Below are 21,512 nucleotides of genomic sequence, written 5' to 3' on the forward strand. Positions count from 1 at the left end.
CCCCAGAATTAGAGAAACAATATTGTGTAGTTACCCTGGCTGCATGTACATGTAATGTATTTTTTCTATGATTGAAAATAGCATAGATCGAACAAAATATTTAAATGTACTCCTATCATGAGTTGTTAAACTAATCCACAAATCGATCTATTAAGTATTACATTTTCAATCGTGTGATTAATCTGACAATAACTGGGTACTTATTGTAAACTAAAAACATGTCTAATTATTGACGAAAAAGCAATTAAAAATAACAATATGCCATACAAAGTTCCTCTTTCTCTTAATTTATTAAAAAGAAACAAAAACTCTCTGCATATAGTGTTTTCCAAGTAAAATCTATTGAGGGAAAAATAATGATTTTTATGAATACTTAAATGGGGAGATATGGAATGTATTCTTCATAAACCTTACACAGACTATGACCTACTTGATATAAAAATTGTTTTCCTTTAAATACTTCTGGATTTGTGATATGAAATGTAAATTGATAGGTATTTGGGGAAATCTTGAAAAACAACAATAGAAATATGAATCCACAAGATTATTATGAAAAATTTGATAATGACAAAATAATTTCAGTAGATACTTTACTATAGTGATGAAAATATTTAGCAAATTGAATTGATGACACCGTCATAAGTTTAATCTCAAAACACAGTCTTTAGAGATTGGAAAGCAGTTGGCTACCTTAGAAGCGTTATTTTAAAATAGAATTCACACTTCAACCATAAATCGTTTCAAATTTGAATATGCAAAAATAGGTATATTTCATGCGAAGAATTTTTTGGCAATAAATAAAATGAATGTTTATATGAATGAATGAAGCGGCATTTGGGGAAGTGTGTCTGGTGAGAAGCGATGAAGTATATTTTGCTATGCAGTAAACACCACAGAAGGAAATAGATGGAAAAAGCAGTACCAGAAAGAGTGATTATTTTACGATGTATGAAGTACCCTACAAATTGATATGATGTTGAGAAGCTTGTAGAATAATAAAGAAGGGATGTATATGATGAACATTGCTCAAATTGAAAAAAATAGTTTTATAAGGCGAGGAAGCTTAGAAAAATTATATCTAAAATAAAATATGTGAGAGTTAGATGAACATTGTACAGCAGGAATGACATTGTTTTCATGTAAAAAATAGTCTGAATATTAGATTGCAGCCAAGAAGCCGAGATAATATTACAATGTAGGAATTGCTTTGTAGTCTAATCCACGTTCAAGAGAATGTTGCAGTAACTAATTTGGTTAAAACAATTCAGCCTATATGTATCTTTCGGTTTATGAAATGTCAAGATATAGGCGTGTAATAAGCAAAGAGTAATGCAATTGTTAGCTTGAAGCATTTGAGTATGATTGAGAAAATACTAATTTTTATATGTAATAGATACCAGATATCTAATTGTGTGCCATATCTAAAGCGAAAGCATTTTAAATTAATATTTATGCCAATTGTCATGAAAACAATTGTTAAGTAAGACTGTTTTTGCAGAAGGGAAATAGTCACAAAGTACTTTAGTGCAAATATTTAGAAAATAGTAATAATGTAATGGCCTGATATGGAATTGACAGATAAAACAGCCTAAGACCCAGAGATTAAGCCTTGAATTGTAGAATAAGTATTCAGATTTTTATAAACAAGTGGGCAATAAACATTTGAGGGTAAGACAAGACGCTCTGGAGAGAAGCTGAATGAGATTCGCTTGCCAAGTCCCAAAGAATAGATAAAGCAGTACGAGATGCAGAGCTCTTGAAAGTAACTGAAGATCTGGGTCATACGAAAGAAGTTGTATAACGCAGTTGGAGGTTGAGAGCTAGGTAGTAAGCCAATAGTATTTGCGACAGTCCACAAGTTATGGAAATGTAATCTACCAGCTGTTGATGCTCCTCCTGAGGATGCTGCCGATGAGCCACTTGATGCTGATCCACCACTAGATGCTGATGCCCCACTTGATGCTGACGCAGCACTAGATGCTGATATACCACTTGATGGTGATGTAGGAATTGCTGATGCAGCACTAGATGCTGATCCACCACTTGATGCTGATATGACATAAGAAATGAATTGTCAACTACACCCAGTGTGATAAATTGCTCCCCACAGAAGAAATACAGATATGTTTCCTTTGTGTATACTGAAGATTCTGTGAACTCTATAATGAGAACACCTTGAATCAAGTTAGGGGATTTATTATACTCATAACTCCCGTGAATATGTATTCAGTTCACTTTCGCGATGAAAGGGCATCTGCATTATTGAGATTTCAATTGAAACCCCAGAATTAAAAAAAAAAAATATATCGGTCAGTTATCTGGGCTATATTTGCATGTGCTGTATGATTTATGATTGGAAATAGATTATGGTAAATAAGATATTCCAATGTGCTCTTATCATATGATGAGAAAAATTTTGATGTTTTTTTTTTAAACATTCTCCAATTCATGTATTTAGTATTAGATTTTCACTCATATAATTAATCTGACAAACTACTGGATGATTATTGTAAAATAAATAAAAGTATAATTGCTGTTGAATAAGCAATGAAGAATATCAATATGGTATTCAAAGTTTACCTTTTTCTTGTAATTTACTAAAAGAAACAAAAGTTTCAATGGGTAGTGTTTTCAAAATAAAATCTTATGAGGGGAAAAATAATTTCGTTGGATACACAAGTAACGAGTTATGGAAAGTATTCATCCTAAGCCTTACATTGAGTATGTCCTATTTGATATATAAATGGTTTATCTGTAAATACTTAAGAGTATTGTTATTAAAATGTAAATTGATATGTATACGATTAATACTGGTTAAAAATAAAAGATATTGAAGAATAGCTATAGAGATATGAATGCATAAAAATATTATGAAAAATGTGAGTTGGTTATGACAAAATAATTACAGTTAATACCTTTATATTATGATGAAAATATTTAGCAAATAGAATTGATGACATCTAGTCATCAGTTTAATCTCAAGACAAAGTTTGTAAAGAGGGAAAAATGGTTGGATAACTTGGAAACATTATTGTTGAATATAAGACATACTTCAAACATAAACCATTTTAAATATGAATATGCAAAAGCAGTTGAATTCCTTACGAAGACTATTTTTGGCAATAAATAAAATCAATGTTTATATGACATATACTTTTATGATGAAGCAGCGTGTGAGCAAATGCGTCTGGTGAGAATAAATGAAGTATTCTTTGCTATGCAGTAAAAACCATTGAAGGAAATAGATGAAAAAAGCATTAGCAGCAAGAGTGATTATTTTATGATGTATGAAATACCTTGCAAATATATATGGCATTTAGAGGCTTGTAGAATAATAAAGAAGGGATATCTATGATAAGTATTTCTCAAATTAAAAAAAAAAGAAATGATTTTATAAAGCCGAGAAGCCCAGAAACATTATATACCAAATGAAAATTGAGAGTTATAAGGTGATCTTTAACAGCAGGAAAATTATAGTTGTCCTGTAAAAATAAAGTCTGAATATTAAATAGCAGCCAAGAAGTCAAGATAAAATTGGCAATGTAGGAATTGCTGTTCAGTATGATCCATGTTCAAGATAATTTTAAAGTAACTAATCATCGTGGATGTACGTTTTTAGGTTATAGAATGCAGATTTGTGAAACGCCAAAATATAATCGCGTAATAAGCAGAGGAGTTGGACAATTATCATCTTGAAGCTTTAGTAAATGAATAAAAAATTGTAAAATAAGATTTGTGAAAATTTTATGGGAAAGAATTATAGAGAAAGATTTGTGCCAAATGTTATTAGAAAGAATTGTAAAGTAAGATTTGTGACAAATAATATGCGGAAAAAGGTTTTAAAGCAAGCTTTTTGCCAAATATTGAGCATAAGAATTGTAAAGTGAGATTTGTGCCTAATGTTATGCGAAAGAATTGTTGAGTAAGATTTGTGCCAAATGTCATGCAAAAGAATTGTAAAGTAAGATGTGTGTCAAATGTTATGCAAAACTATTGTAAAGTAAGATTTGTGACAAATAATGTGCGATAAAATTGTAAAGCAAGCTTTTTGCCAAATGTCAAGCAAAAGAATTGTAAGATAAGATTTATGCCAAATGTTACGCGAAAGAATTGTAAAGTAAGATTTGCGCCAAATGTTATGAGAAAGAATTGTAAAGTAAGATTTATGCCCAATTTTATGTAAAAGAATTGTAAAGTAAGATTTGTGTCAAATATTATGCGAAAGAATTGTAAAGTAAGGTTTGTGCCAAATGTTATGTGAAAGTATTGTAAAGTAAGATTTGTGCCAAATGTTTTGCGAAAGAATTGTAAAGTAAGATTTGTGCCAAGTATTATGCGAAAGAATTGTAAAGTGAGATATGTGCCAAATGTTTTGCAAAAGAATTTTAATGTAAGATTTGGGCCAAATGTTATGCAAAAGAATTGTAAAAGAAGATTTGTGCCAAATGTTATGCTGAAGAATTGTAAAGTAAGATGCGTGCCAAATGTTATGCGTAAGAATTGTAACGTAAGATTTGTGCCAAATGTTATGCGAAAGAATTATAAAGTAAGTTTTGTGCTAAATTTTATGCGAAAGAATTGTGACGTAAGTTTTTTGCAGAAGAAAATTACCACTGTACTTTAATGCAAATATTAGAAAAATAGCAGCAATATAAAATGCATTATATAGAATTAATAGAAGAAGCAGTCTGAGACCCAGAGAATAAGCCTTGAATGGGTGAATAACCATTTGAATTTGAATTTTCAAGTAGTAAATAAAACTTCGATAGTAAGACGTCCTAGGGAGAAACAGAATGAGGTTTGATTGCCAAGTCCCCAAAAATAGATAAAGCAGTACGAGATGCAGAGCTCTTGAAAGTAATTGAAGATATGGGTCACACGAAAGAAGCTGTATAACCCTGAGGTTGAGAGCTAGGTAGTAAGCCAATAGTATTTGCGATAGTCCACAAGTTCCGGAAATGAAATCTACCGGCTGTTGATGCTCCTCCTGAAGATGCTGTTGATGCGCCACTTGAGGCTGATACGCCACTTGAGGCTGACGCACCACTAGATGCTGACGCACCACTAGATGCTGATGTGCCACTTGATGCCGATGCACCACTAGATGCTGATCCATCACTTGATGTCGATGCACCACTAGATGCTGATCCATCACTTGATGTTGATGCACCACTAGATGCTGATCCATCACTTGATGTCGATGCACCACTAGATGCTGATGCACCACTAGATGCCGATACGTCACTTGATGCTGAAGTTCCACTTGATGACTCGGATGCTGATATGACATTAAAAACATATATACTGTATCATTACTTTATACACTGGCCTATTTCTCCCCTAAAGAAAAGGCAAATTGTATTGTAAATGTTGATCACGGATGATTCATTTATTTAAATAAGACAGCCTTTAAATTGTATGATAAAATGTACAATAGATTAATTAAAGAATTATTTTTGAATGAACTGATCATCTGAAGTAGACCTTTCATTATAAATCGCACCATCATTGCTAGTTCTCTAGTTCAAATTTAGGCTCATTCACATAAATCCTATTCATAATATATTTGTTTTTAATGAAAGGAAAGGCCAGCTTCGTGATAAGTTATAAAAAAAATTACTTGAAATATAGATTTTAGTATGTTTATTCAGCCTGCTTGCTAGTTATGATGCTGCTCGTATAATTAACTTGATAAAGTACTTGATGCTTGTCTCATAGAAAAATAATTCGTCTATATTATATATACTGTATGTATAATATATGTATGTTTAGTAAAAACTGATTAAGTACAATGAAATGATAATTAAAGTAACTGCATTGTGAAGATTTCAGATGGATTGGAACAGCATGATATGTAACATGAATAGTATTATATATCATTTATATATAACTTAGACCCATATTTTATTCTTTATAAATCTTATTAATATATATATATATATATATATATATATATATATATATATATATATATATATATATATGTGTGTGTGTGTGTGTGTGTGTGTTAGTGTATATGTATGTATGTATGTATACGAAGTGTAGTTCCCTGTAATAGAAAAAATCCTGAATATAAAACTGAAAGTATGGCGAACAGAAAAGAATAATTGTTATGTAAGAAAAGTTAGTATAACCCAGTCTAAGGTGAAGTGCTTAAGGAAGTCACTCGGATGGTATAGTAACCTTATGGGTTTGTAATAAGTCGTGCATTATTATTATTCTAGAAATGAATAAATACATTGGCATGTAATTAGCAATATGCGCAGTAGTTTTTAATGATGAAATCTTTTTGAGAGACGAGGAAATATCGAATTATGAGAGCTTCAACTGCCGAATTACCGGGCTGATGTTTATTTGGACGAGGAGAAATACCATTTGAAAGTATTATAAGGCGAGGAGAACCGTAGAAAATGGCAGAGGTGTGTTTCTTACTTTATGAAATTCTTAGATGAAACTTTTCAAGAAGCAGAGGGTCATGACCAACATTGGAGAACCATTTGAACGCCAAGTATATGACAGAGATAGATGCCAAGGAGCTCAAAAGAGAAGCAATGCACTAATTTATTGCCATGTACCAAAAGACATAGAAAGCAATAAAAAAGTTGGAGCTCTTTAAAATAATGATTGAAGCAATGCGGCATGAAGTAAAGGCTGCATAATGCAGTTAAACTCTAGAGTTTAGCGATAAGCTTTGTAGTAAAAATCTACCAGCTGTTGGAGATACAGTTGCTCCTCCTGATGTTACTGATACACCACTTGTGACTGATGTGGCACTCAAGGTTGATCCAAAAATAGGTGCAAATGTACCACTTGGTGGTGATGCACCACTGGTGGCTGATGCACCACTGGAAGCTGATGCACCACTTGAGGCTGACACACCACTTGGTGGTGATGCACTGCTGGAGGCTGATGCACCACTTGTGGCTGATGTGGCACTCAAGGCTGATCCAACAAGGGGGCCAGATGTACCACTTGGTGGTGATGCACCACTGGAGGCTGATTCACCACTGGAAGCTGATGCACCGCTTGAGGCTAATGCACCACTTGGTGGTGATGCTCTTCTGGAGGCTGATGTGGCACTCAATGTTGATACACCACTGGAGGCCGGTGCACCACTGGAGGCTGGTGCTCCTCCACTTGAGTCAGATGCACCACTTGATGGAGTTTTGCCACCAGAGGCATCAGAGGTTACAGATAGTCTACCTGATGTTGATATGATGTTGACAATATTTTAGTATCATAAAGACTGTACTGTATAATCCTTTCTTAAGAAAAACTTCAGGTTGTGTGATAACGTAGATAGTTTTATATGTGTAGATTATAGATCCCTGTAATTCAGCTGTTCAATTGAAGTAAACAAGATTAATATATTTCAAGTATTGTTCTTCAGACCATCTTGTAAGCACTATGCTGCTTATCCATCGTCATACAATCCAGTGACGCCCGTATTCCCAGTCAGCATGTCATATGAATGAAAGGACAAAGGTAAATAACATGTTCAATTTCAAATGAAAGTTTTGGTGAAGTGGAAAAAAAAATTGAATAATGGATCCATTAAAATGTTCGTCGAAATACTGATTCAAGATAATCACTTGAGAAATACGCATTACCGAAATATCTTCATTTATTGACATTTGCTGAAAAATTTAAGTGATAGGAGTCTATTGGATTGCTTAAAGTTGAAATATATATTTATTTCTAGTATGTGAGTAGAGTGCAGAAAATGGTTTAACGGGGTAATAACTGAAGACAAGATTAGTTATTTTATGAAGGAATTCTAAGGAAAATGTTGTAAAACCTACGCACGAAACATTTTTTTTCATTGGATATAATTTAGATCATTTGAACTGTGGCAATCACATTCTTGACAATAAAAAATATCATTATTCATGTTACAGCTCAAATTCAGGAGGGTTTTTTTTTAGTGAGATCTCTGAGGTCCCGAGTTCGAGGCCCTGTTCTTGTTTGAGAGATTTTACTGAAAACATGGCTTTACTGCCCTGTGAGGTAGTAATGGTTCCTGATCTTTCGCTGCTGCCTACGAGAAATCTTTCAAATGCTTTGATTAAAAGTAGTGATAGGAAGAAGAAAAGCCTTACATAAAGCTTAAGCTCGGATTCAACTCATTCTTAACCTATTTGTAATTCAAACTGGCCACTTTCAAACCTGGTTACCAGTATCAATCATCACATTTCTGTTAATCACTGTCATGTATTCTCCTAAACCATACAAACCCTTCTCCTATTATGAACTAATTCTGAAAGGAAAATAGGATTATTGATGAGCCTTCCATTAAAATATATTGCCAGTAGTAGACTCCTCCAGTTGAAGAATGATAAAAGTGTAAAGTAAAATTATCTAGTTATGGACATTCATTAGAAAATATGTATATTGACTATTATTAAACTCTGCATCAGATGTAGAATTCTTTCAAGTAAAGGAGCAATGAATGGTGAAGTTACTACAGCCGTACTTCAATATGAACGAACAAATTAACTAAATATTAGGTATTTACCGACTGCAGAAGTCGGATTTTAAGCAAGAAGTAAATTATTTGTGAAATAAGGAAACTAGCTTTGGAGATATGCAAGTCCTGATTTTTGTCAATAACTAGTATTTGAAATGGACTGTTAAAATACCTGATATAGTGTTATTTATTCAACCATAAAGGTTATACCCTTATACACATACTTTCGTGATGATCCCAAGACAATTTTCTGGCAACAGTTTTGACCAACTATAATCACTAAAGTTAGGAAAGTCATTCTCTTTATAAATGAAGAAAAAAAAAATAAGATTTTTCTAAGCTCGATAGTGTACTTACTGGTGACAACGGGTACATCGTCTTTCATAATAGTCGTTACAACAAGCGTCGTTCCACCTAATTTTTGGGCCTCTTCATTCAGTGCAGTAATGTTTCCATCAATTTCAGTTACTTCATTTTTAATTAGGTTTTCTGTTTCTTCAGTAGAATTCTGGGCACTCTTCAGCTTGCTTATGGCATTGCTGTTCACACTACTAGGGCTGCTTGAAATGGTTACCGTGATAGTAACAATTGTTGTAAATAATGTCTTAGCTTCTGTAGCTGATGTATTAAGGCTTTCTACATTTCTTGCTGTTATGAATGGTTTGATCTTATCTAAGAAAGCAAGCAAACTTGTAACAAACGAATCTATATCACTGTTTACATCTCGTCTGTGTCTGCGTCTTCCAGATCCTGCTGCATTTGTTGCTCGCGTTATTTGATTGTAAATATTATATAATTCTCGTAGGACGCTAATTAAAGCATTTCTTTGAGTCTCCAATTCAGCAATTTGCCTGTAGACTCCAGGTAATCTGGGAGTCGTACTTCCAATAGTAGTAGTAGTAGTAGGGACTTGGCTAGTGCTTGATGATATGGGTGTTGTGTCAGATGAGGATGTTGGACCCGTTGTTGTGTCAGATGAGGATGTTGGACCCGTTGTTGTGTCAGATGAGGATGTTGGACCCGTTGTTGTGTCAGATGAGGATGTTGGACCCGTTGTTGTGTCAGATGAGGATGTTGGACCCGTTGTTGTGTCAGATGAGGATGTTGGACCCGTTGTTGTGTCAGATGAGGATGTTGGACCCGTTGTTGTGTCAGATGAGGATGTTGGACCCGTTGTTGTGTCAGATGAGGATGTTGGACCCTTTGTTGTGTCAGACGGGGATGTTGGACCTTTCGTTGTGTCAGACGGGGATGTTGGACCTTTTGTTGTGTCAGACGGGGATGTTGGACCTTTCGTTGTGTCAGACGGGGATGTTGGACCTTTTGTTGTGTCCGACGGGGATGTTGGACCTTTCGTTGTGTCAGACGGGGATGTTGGACCTTTCGTTGTGTCAGAGGGGGATGTTGGACCTTTCGTTGTGTCAGACGGGGATGTTGGACCTTTCGTTGTGTCAGACGGGGATGTTGGACCTTTCGTTGTGTCAGACGGGGATGTTGGACCTTTCGTTGTGTCAGACGGAAATGTTGGACCTGTTGGACCTTTCGTTGTGTCAGAGGGGGATGTTGGACCTTTTGTTGTGTCAGACGGGGATGTTGGACCTTTCGTTGTGTCAGACGGGGATATTGAACCTTTCGTGGTGTCAGACGGGGATATTGAACCTTTCGTGGTGTCAGACGGGGATATTGAACCTTTCGTGGTGTCAGACGGGGATATTGAACCTTTCGTTGTGTCAGACGGGGATATTGAACCTTTCGTTGTGTCAGACGGGGATATTGAACCTTTCGTTGTGTCAGGTTTCTTGCTTGGCGTTGGTGATGGCGTAGTTGGCAATATTACTGAAAAGATATAGACTAATTTATAGCACATGCATATATAAAAACAATGGAGTTAACAAGAGTGACATTATCATCCATGTGTATTTAATTAAGTTACACATTTCATTTTATTATAGAATTTTAACATTATTTCAGTTTTCTCAATGTAATAATGAACTATTATTTGATATAAGCATGCTTTATATCAAAGAACAAAATTAGGATTTTTAAAAATGTTTAGAAATATATACCATTCCTAAATCGTAAAAGCCAGGAAAAAATTATTATTATAGATAACAATTTTTTTTTCCAAGCTGTGGAAATTCTCACAAATAAAGAAAATATCAAACCTACTTACTAACTGTTCAGTATTTTTCTTTTTAAAAATTAACAATTATTCTGGACCGTAAGTTGTGCAAGATTAATTTTTCACGCCAAAAGTGGAATCGTGAAGGCAGAGTATTTAGTTTATTTTTTTTTTCTAATTCGTATTTACATTTACTGTGATAAAGGTATAAATAGAAGGAAGTCACCTGTCTTTCTTTCCCCAGTTTTATATATCTCGAACAAATTTACTTACTTGCACAGCAAACACACCGTAATTTGTGCAAGATTAATTTTTCACGCCAAAAGTGGAATCGTGAAGGCAGAGTATTGAGTTTTTTTATTTTTTAATTCGTATTTACATTTACTGATAAAGGTATAAATAGAAGAAAGTCACCTGTCTTTCTTTCCCCAATTTTATATATCTCGAACAAATTTACTTACTTGCACAGCAAACACAGTTGTTGTTAGTGCAACCATTTGCAACCTCAGTCTCTCCATCTTTGCATTTCTTTCGGCATTGACCACTAAAGCTTCTGCAGACATCGTTTGTGAAATCCTTGCATTTAGCTGAAACATACGAATTTGGGAAATGAACGATTATAATTATATTTTATGTGTTTGTTACATTGATATATATGAAATCGTATAAACAAACTTACTTGAAACCACAAGTGCATATTCATAAGCATATTTCGATTACTAGATATCTTGCATGAAACTGGGCGAATGTAGATTATAAAAAAAACAGTATTCAAAGATAAAGATTGACTCATAGCAGTTTTTGGTTCTGACCATAAGCGTATAAGCACCTATGAATAACCGGCACTTATGGATTCCACGCAAAAGAATAGATAATAGCTAGAAATTTAAATGCTAACCATATAAGTATTCAAAGATAAAGATTGACTCATAGCAGTTTTTGGTTCGGACCATAAGCGTATAAGCACCTATGAATAACCAACACTTATGGATTCCACGCAAAAGAATAGATGATAGCTATGAATTTAAATGCTAACCATATAAGTAAAGAAATGGAACGAAAAGATAACTTGAAAGACAATTATTAAAGATTTGTGCGTGAACACTCAGAGAGGGAAGAAAGGAAACATACCTTTCTTGCAGCACACTTTGTTATTGGCACATGGCTTGGTGACTTCAATGACCGTGTCCGGTGCTGTGCATTTACTTGCATTCTTGCATTTACCCTTTTTCTCTTCGCACGTCCCCGAACTCTTACAGCAGACTTTGTTATCCTTACACGGTCTTCCTACCGGTATTATATCCCCTTTGCACTTCGCTTGTGGCCTGCATTTCCCTTTCGCTTTGTTGCAAGTCGGTACTGCTGGACAGCACACTTTATTATTGGCGCATTTATTAACGTTTGGAATGATTGTTCCAGCAGGACATTTGTTTGAGGTTCGACACCTTCCGCCAGCTGCTTTACATGATTGCAATTTTTTACAGCATATTTGTGATTTCTTGCATCCCGATACTTCTAATATTTCGCCAGTACATTTTTTCTTACATTTGCCCCCTTTCTTCACGCACTTATTCTTTTTACAACATACCTCGTTTGATTTGCACCCTTTGGGATTTAATGTCTTACTACATTTCTTATCGGCGCTTTGACACTTCCCCCCTCTTTGTTTGCACTTCTTCTGTTTCTTAACATTGCAACAAACTTTTCCGTCCTTACAGCCTCCGAATTCTGTTATTTTGTTATCTGGACAGTTAAATTTGCATTTCATTTTCACTTGCTTGCAACTCTTCCTTTTTTCAGCTTTTTGAGTCTTAGTTACGACCCTTTGGCTACTACAACATACTTTATTTCCGTCACAAGTTCCTTTAATACGAACAGTGCCTTCCTTACAACTAGCTAAGCATTGTCCATTCTTCTTCTGACAAGAATCCATGTTGGTAGTTCTCACTTTTGCCACACAGCATTTGGTCTTGCCTGGACACTTCACGTCTGGAATAATGTTTCCACGGCATTTATCTTCCGCCTTACACCTACCTCCCTCATTTTTGCAAGGATCTTTGCCGGTTAGATTTTTGTTCTGCCTTTTGCAACACACTGAGCCCTCCTCGCAATCTCGTTGCTTAGCATTTTGGATACTGCAGTCTGTCTCCTTCTTACAATCCTTAGGTTTACATCCATTTTGCCTGTTATTCTTGGAAAGGTTCCTCTTTTTAGTCGTGCAACACACGCCTTTCTCACAGTCTTGTTTTCCCAAGTCCTTTTTGCAATTTGACTTTCGAAGGCAGCTACCATTTTTTTGTGCACAAAGTGGGGCTGTTGATTTGCTCTCTTTTCCTGCTTTCCCTTTCGACTTCCCTGGCTTATTTTGTCTCTGTTTTGGTTTCTTAAGTAGGCCCTTATTTGGTTTTCCTTTCGGTCTCCTTTCACCTTCTTTCGATTTAGTCTTCCTGTTGTTTTTAGATTTGCGCTTTTTGTTCGTGCAACAGACTCCTTCCTTGCAATCTTGTTTTCCCAAGTCCTTTTTGCAATTTGACTTTCGAAGGCAACTACCATTTTTTTGTGCACAAAGTGTGGCTGTTGATTTGCTCTCTTTCGACTTCTTTGGCTTATTTTGTCTCTGACGGTTGGGTCTCTGTTTTGGTTTCTTAAGTAGGCCCTTATTTTTTTTTCCTTTCGGTCTCCTTTCACCTTCTTTCGGTGTCTTTCCTTTCGATTTACTATTTCCATTGTCTTTAGATATGCTCCTTTTGTTCGTGCAACAGACTCCTTCCTTGCAATCTTGTTTTCCCAAATCCTGTTTGCATTTTCTCTTAGGAATGCAGCTCCCACTCTTTTGTTCGCAGAGTGTGGCTGTCGGTTTTATATTCTTTTTGCTTGAGTTTTCCTTATTATCATTATCCTTGGGTGGCTTCTCTCTCCCGTTAAGTTTCCTTCCATTTGATTTTCCATCTCCTCCGTTATCTTTTCCTTTCTGTTTCTTGGGACCATCGCCGCTTTTATTTTCTCGCTTTCCTTCTTTCCCTTTGCCATTGTCTTCTTTTTTCTCTTCCAACTTTTTCTTCGGGGCTTGGCTGTTGCTTTTCTTTCGTGGACCATCACCCTTGTCTGATTTTTTCTTATCACTCTCTTTACCTTCTTCTTTATCAAGTTTCTTAATTCCTTTGAGGGCTGCAATAGAAAAGGTTCGAATAATTTTTTTTAACGGTTTAATGATTTGAAAAGCTGTGTCGTAGTTTATTTCAAAATAATTGAAAAAAGAAAAAAAAAATATTGGTAAGTAGTAAAAATTGTGAGATATTATATACGTCCCTTAGTCATTTTATTGTTCTACATTTTCAATTGATTCATACAAATGTTTGAACTCTATAACTTTACTCATTGAATAGATGTTGCTTGAAAGAATAAATGATATTAAATTGGACATATTAAAACTTAATTAAAAAATGTATGGTAATGTAAAAAAAAATGTGCATCGCCTCATTGCTTACAATGAAGCTGTGTCGCTTATTTGCCGCTTTAAGCCCGACGGGCAAACAGTGATACCAGGCCACAATAGTTAGTGAAAATGAGGGTTGATGACGTCAGAAGCGGGAAAACTAAAGGCAGGGATCTGGCAACACTGTATAATGCCAGATCCCTGTCTGTGGTTTTCCCGCTTCTGACGTCATTAACCCTCATTCTTACTAACTATTGTGGTCTGGTATCACTGTTTGCCCGTCGGGCATGCATGATCGTGTGGACAGGGCTTTAGATATAATGTCCGTTAATATTTCTCGTCACTTACGTTTTCTGGTTCTACAGCAGACAAGACCACCTTCACATGTCTCCCCAGGGATCTCCTTACAGTTAGGCGAAGGCTCTCTGCATTCTCCTCCTTTGCAAGTGATTACTCCTTTGTCTGATTTCTGGAAAAGAATAAAAGTTACATTAGATTTTATGGCGTTAGAGGAAGAGTTCTTTCTGCATAGATATTGGATGATATGAAATACGCATATGCGTCAATTTGCTATCAAATATATCTATAGTTAGATTCTAAGCCTTTAAAGAGAGAGAGAGAGAGAGAGAGAGAGAGAGAGAGAGAGAGAGAGAGAGAGAGAGAGAGAGAGAGAGAGAGAGAGAGAGGTAAGATTATTAAATTTTTCCTTACAATACAGTCATTCAATAACACATTCATTCATTTATTGAAATCACTTTATACCATTTCATTCATGTGTGAGTGTTTTATTACGTGACGAACAAAAGCCTTTGGGAAACCTGCTAACGATCTCTTTTGAAAGTAAAGTAAAGAAACGTTTAAAAATTTTTTTTTTTTTTTTTTTTTTTTTTTTTTTTTTTTTTTTTTTTTGTATATTTTAAGTAAAATACAAATTATTCCCAGTACATTAAATTACATTACATTGAATTAAGATATGAATTTACTTTGAGGTGCAATGTTTTTGCACTAATAGTAGTTGCAGACGAGGTGTACTGTACTGCGTGAGAAATACAGCTCATGAGACCAGAAGAATATAAATATCTTGTGATCTGTCAATTCACCAGTCATACAAAATCACCAATTTCGAAAAGCCGATTCACCTCTGTTATAGGTCACGTGATGTAACGTTATTGTGTATATATATATATATATATATATATATATATATATATATATATATATATATATATATATATATATATATATACATACATACATACATACAAAAGGATGACAGATAATAAGAATAACAGAATGGGCCCCTAGGGATCGCAAAAGAAGCCGAGTAAGGGAAAGAAGACGTTGGATTGACGAACTAAGAATCTTTGTGGGTGTGGAATGGCATAGAAAGATCATAAACAGACGCAAGTGGAAGAACATATTTCAGGCCTTTGTTCTGCAGTAGACTAACAACGGTTGATGATGATGATTATATATATATATATGTATGTATATATATATTTATATATATATGTATATATATGTATATATATATATACACTGTATGTATGTGTATTTATACAATACACGTACATATATATATATATATATATATATATATATATATATATATATATATATACATATATATATATATATATATATATATATATATATATATATATATATATATATACACACATATATATATATATATATATATATATATGTATATATATATATATATATATATATATATGTATATATATATATATATACATATATATATATATTGCATGTATGTGTATTTATACAATCCACGTACACACACACATATTATATATATATATATATATATATATATATATATATATATATATATATACAGTATATATTCGTATACATACAATATATTACTCATATAAATATATCTGGTTTTATGTTATGTGTGTGTTGTGTAATATTACAGACTGACACGATTCTTATTTGGTCTTTTACCAAATGTTCGGGAATTAATGTGGGTTCTACCTTTTCAAACAATATCACATACGAATGTGTAACGTTAATGAACATAGCCATTGTATAGACTTTTTTTTTTCGTCATGAATAGAACGAATCCCTATTATGAGATATACATTTCTTTTGAAGCTTTGTTAAGGTATCAGGTGTAATTTCTATCTATTGTTGATTCGGTTAAGTACAGCTGGACTGCTGTCGCTCAATGGTGGACACATTGTAGGTTGGCCAGGGCACCAGCTACCCGTTGAGATACTACCGCTAGAGAGCGTTGGGGTCCTTTGACTGGCCAGACAGTAATACATTGGATCCTTCTCTCCGATTACGGTTCATTTTCCCTTTGCCTACACATACACCGAATAGTCTGGCCTATTCTTTACATATTCTCTGTCCCCATACACCTGACAACACTTGAGATTACCAAACAATTCTTCCTTGCTCAAGGGGTTAACTACTGCACTAATTTTTCAGTGGCTACTTTCCTCTTGGTAAGGGTAGAAGAGACTCTTTATCTATGGTAAGCAGCTCTTCTAGGAGAAGGTTACTCCAAAATCAAACCGTTGTTCTCTATTCTGGAGTAGTGGCATAGCCTTTGTATCATGGTCTTCCACTGTCTTGGGTTAGAATTCTCCTGCTTAAGGGTATACTCGGGCACACTATTCTATCTTATTTCTCTTCCTCTAGTTATTTTAACGTCTTTATAGTTTATTTAGGAAATATTTATTTTAATGTTATTACTCTTCTTAAAATATTTTATTTTCCCTTGTTTCCTTTCCTCACTGGGCTACTTTCTCTGTTGGGGCCCCTGGTCTTATAGTATCCTGCTTTTCCAACTAGGGTTGTAGCTTAGCAGTTAATAATAATAATGATAATAATGATAATGATAAGTGGAATACAATATACTAACTGACAACCACACGAGTTTCTAAAGAAGTAAGATGAGTTTTGAAATTTTGTAGCTTCACTTTTGACTCTTACTGTTCAGCAGTCAGGAACGCAGCTGTAGTGTTTACCCTGAGTGACAGGTGTTTCATATCATTCTCACTCCTACAGGTGTTTGGCGTGCGCCTCAAGTGTTTAATGTTATCACTTATCGAGAGAATTCTTATTATTCTAGTTGTGAGTCGAGTGGATAAAACAATGGAACTATTGAATTATATATATATATATATATATATATATATATATATATATATATATATATATACTTTATATATATTGATATATAACATTATAATATTAAATTCATAGAGAATTAAATAAATATTGACTTTTGATATAAAATTCAAAGAGAATGTTCATAGAGAATGTAATTGAATATTGAGTTTTACTGAATGTTGAGGATAATAGGGAGGCAGATACAATTGCTGTTACAGGTGTTCAGGTACCAGGGATTGTAGATGAGAATGAGAGAGACAGAGATTACAAGAGAGGAAGTGAAGAGAGTACTAGATTGAGATTAGAAAATAGGGAAAACGAGAGGGACTATATCGGAGGAAAAAGAACGGAGTTATGAGAAACTGGGTTTGCCCAATAGAGAGTAGCGATGCCACTGACCTGATCTGAGACTCCAAAGTGGGAGTTTTTCCGCCCAAGTGTATGGTATATGATAGACCCCAGGCTTCTTAACGTTTGGGAATAGTATATATATATATATATATATATATATATATATATATATATATATATATATATATATATATATATATATGTATGCATATATATATTGATATATATATGTATATATATAAAATAAATGTATATATATAAATATAAGTATATGTATATATATATAAATATATATGTATATATATTGATATGTATATGTACATATAAATATATATATTTATATATATATATAAATATATATATATATATGCATATATAAATATATACATACATATATATATATATATATATATATATACATACATATATATACATACAATATAATAATGATAATAATAATAATAGTAATAATAATAATAATAATAATAATAATACAAAAACTATGAAAAAAAAAGAAGTTGACGAAAGGAATTCCTCAGTATATAACTTGATCGTATGAACAGCAAATTCCAAATCTAAGACGAAGAACTTCTACTTTGAGTTCTGTAGATTGGTCAGAATTACTTTGAAAATAATGGAATCAGAAGACATATTTTCATGTTGCTTAAATTTCACTTTTCAGTTACAGTTTCTACTTAGTGAGTAACAAGTAAATATATCTGATTAGTTGGAGTGATGTTCATAAGGTATCCGGTTTTTTTTTTTTTTTTTTTTTTTTTTTTTTTTTTTTTTTTTTTTTTGAATCTATCTTTTTCCTTATCATTTTTCTGATTATTCGGAACGAATAGGACGTCGCCTTATTTTTCCATTTGCGTTTTATTATTATTATTATTATTATTATTATTATTATTATTATTATTATTATTATTATCCAAGCTACAACCCTAGTTGGAAAAACAAGATGCTATAAGCCCAGGGGCTCCAACAGGGAAAAATAGCCCAGTGAGGAAAGGAAATAAGGAAATAAATAAATGAAGAGAACAAATTAACTGTAGCTTACTACATATTTAGTGATTACAGGCGAGTGGGATACGGATGGAAGAAATCAGAATATATTAATGAACATAGAGAGAAACTTGTAAACAAAGTTATTTGCAATTGTAATTCAGCTTACAACTTCAAGTCGTTAACTTTGCAACTATAATTTAGCTTTCCCATTGTTGAAATAGATTAGAACATTTATTAAGTTGTAAAGGTAATACTGTAATGTACTTCGTACGTTATGTGATGACGATCACTATCTTGATGTAAGTTCCGTGTTGTGTGTTAGTAACAATCCAGGTCACGAACAGTACACGAACGGGGTTCGTAACCTATAGTCCATTTCTTTTAGCGATGCATATTTGCACCGACTTGCTGCGATGCCCTTTTAGCCCGGAAAAGTTTCCTGATCGCTGATTGGTTAGAATTATCTCGTCCAACCAATCAGCGATCAGGAAACTTTTCCGAGCTAAAACGGCACCGCTGCGAGTCTGTGCAAATCGGCATCGCTAAAAGAAATGGACTATAGTTAATATTATTATTATTATTATTACTAATCAAGCTACAACCCTAGTTGGAAAAGCAGGATACTATAATCTCAAGGGCTCTAACAGGAGAAAATAACCCAGTGAGGAAAGGAAATAAGGAAATAAACGATCTGAGAAATAATGAAATGGAATATTTTTAAAACAGTAACAACATCAAAACAGATATTTCATAAATAAACAATAAAGAGACTTATGTTATCCTGTTCAACATGAAAACATTTGCTGCCATTTTGAACTTTTGCCGTTCTATCGATTCAACTACCCGATTAGGCAGATCACAGCTAAGCTACAACCCTAGTTGGAAAAAAAAGGATGCTACAAGCCTAAGCGCTCCAACAGGGAAAAGTAGCCCTGTGAAGAACGGGATTAAGGAAATAAATAAGCTAAAAGAGAATTAATGAACAGTTAGAATAGGATATCGCACTTTGCCAACTAAGAAGAGAATGCTTATTCAGATTTCGCTTCGAGATGTTCTTTTAACACGCATTAAGCAGCTCTTCTAGGAGAACACTCTAAAATCAAACCATTGTTTTCTAGTTTTGGGTAATGCCGTAGCCTCTGTACCATAGCATTCCACTGTCTTGAGCTAGAGTTCTCTTGCTTGAGGGTACACTCTGGCACACTATTCTATCTTATTTCTCTTCCTCTAGTTTTGTTAAAGTTTTTATAATTTATATAGGAAATATATATTTTAATGTTACTGCTCTTAAGATATTTTATTTTTCCTTCTTTCCTTTCCTCACTGGGCTATTTTCCCTGTTGGGGCCCCTGGGCTTATAGCATCCTGCTTTTCCAACAAGGGTTGTAGCTTAGCAATTAATAATAATAATTATAATAATTTAGCTCGTAACGAGAGTATGGGTTAAAACTGATTTTATAGAATGTTTTTTTTTATATGATTTCTATAAGCGAACATAATTTTAGAACGCTCTGTAGTTAACGCTATTATTATTATTATTACTATCCAAGCTACAACCCTAATTGGAAAAGCAAGATGCTATAAGCCCAGGGGCTCCAATAGGGAAAAATAGCCCAGTGAGGAAAGGAAATAAGGAAATAAATAACTGAAGAGAACAAATTAACAATAAATCATTCTAAAAAAAGTAATGTCAAAAGAGATATGTTCTCTATATATAAACTATTAACAACGTCAAAAACAAATATGTCATATATAAACTATAAATTTCAATTTTAAAAATATTATAATTCAAATGTTTTAGAAATTTGTTCTATGCATTTACATATGTATTCACTTGAAATCAACGAAACGAGAAATTATAATAATAATAATAATAATTATAATAATTATAAACTTTCACGTATAAGAGGATAGTATTTGCGTGCAATACATACAGTGAAAATGAACGCATTGTTAACCATAGGATACTTTGGGTATATAAAACTGCCTAGAGTCAAGCCTCGATTGTTGACCATTAGGTAAAGATAAATCTCACAATGTAAGATAAAGATTAAAGTATAATGAATGACGGGGGAAAGCGAAGTTTAATGCTATCGGTAGCTGAATGCAGACCAAACAATATATGTATGTATACAGTATATGTATATATATGTGTATACATATATGTATATATATATATATATATATATATATATATATATATATATATATATATATATATACATATATTTGTGTGTATATATATATATATATATATATATATATATATATATTATACATATATATATACATATATATATATATATGTATATATATATATATATATATATATGTATATATATATATATTTGTGTGTATATATAAAGTATATATATAATGTTATATTATATATAGATATAATATATAAATTTATATATATATATATATATATATATATATATATATATATACATACATATATATATATATATATATCATGGTTACATATGGTCATGATTTAAACTAGCATGCGAATACAGGCACATCTGAAAGTATCTGGTCTACGAGAAACTACAGCCAAAACAAATTATTTCACTGGAGGAAGAATGTAAAACCTTATAGGGGTTAGGGATTAAATTATACATTATTATTATTATTATTATTATTATTATTATTATTATTATTATTACTTGCAAAGCTACAACCTTAGTTGAAAAGAAGGATGCTATAAGCCCAGGGGCCCAAACAGAGAAAATAGCCCAGTGAGGAAAGGAAATAAGGAAAAAGAAAATATTTTAAGAACAGTTACAACATTAAAGTATTTCCTATATAAACTATACAAACTTTAAGAAAACAAGAGGAAGAGAAATTAGATAGAATAGTGTGCCCGAGTGTACCCTCAAGCAAGAGAACTCTAACGCAAGGCAGTGGAAAACCATGGTACAGAGGCTATGGCACTACCCAAGAATAGAGAACAACGGGTTGATTTTGGAGTG

At 33.3% G+C, this 21,512-nt stretch overlaps 1 protein-coding gene across 3 annotated transcripts in view; it reads right to left on the bottom strand.

The window, feature by feature from the left end:
• Positions 1-21,512, bottom strand: part of LOC137624587 (streptococcal hemagglutinin-like) — a 73,539-nt gene that overhangs the window by 50,125 nt on the left and 1,902 nt on the right. For all 3 annotated transcript variants that reach the window (XM_068355535.1, XM_068355534.1, XM_068355533.1), the window contains exons 2-7: positions 14,374-14,494; positions 11,721-13,757; positions 11,051-11,176; positions 8,825-10,303; positions 4,970-5,278; positions 1,879-2,049 (exon numbers count right to left, since the gene is read on the bottom strand). In XM_068355535.1, coding sequence (XP_068211636.1) covers positions 1,879-2,049; positions 4,970-5,278; positions 8,825-10,303; positions 11,051-11,176; positions 11,721-13,757; positions 14,374-14,494 — 4,243 coding nt within the window. The remainder of the gene's footprint in view (positions 1-1,878; positions 2,050-4,969; positions 5,279-8,824; positions 10,304-11,050; positions 11,177-11,720; positions 13,758-14,373; positions 14,495-21,512) is intronic.

The sequence above is a fragment of the Palaemon carinicauda genome, chromosome 31 (genome assembly GCF_036898095.1).
Source record: "Palaemon carinicauda isolate YSFRI2023 chromosome 31, ASM3689809v2, whole genome shotgun sequence".
Lineage (NCBI taxonomy): Eukaryota > Metazoa > Arthropoda > Malacostraca > Decapoda > Palaemonidae > Palaemon > Palaemon carinicauda.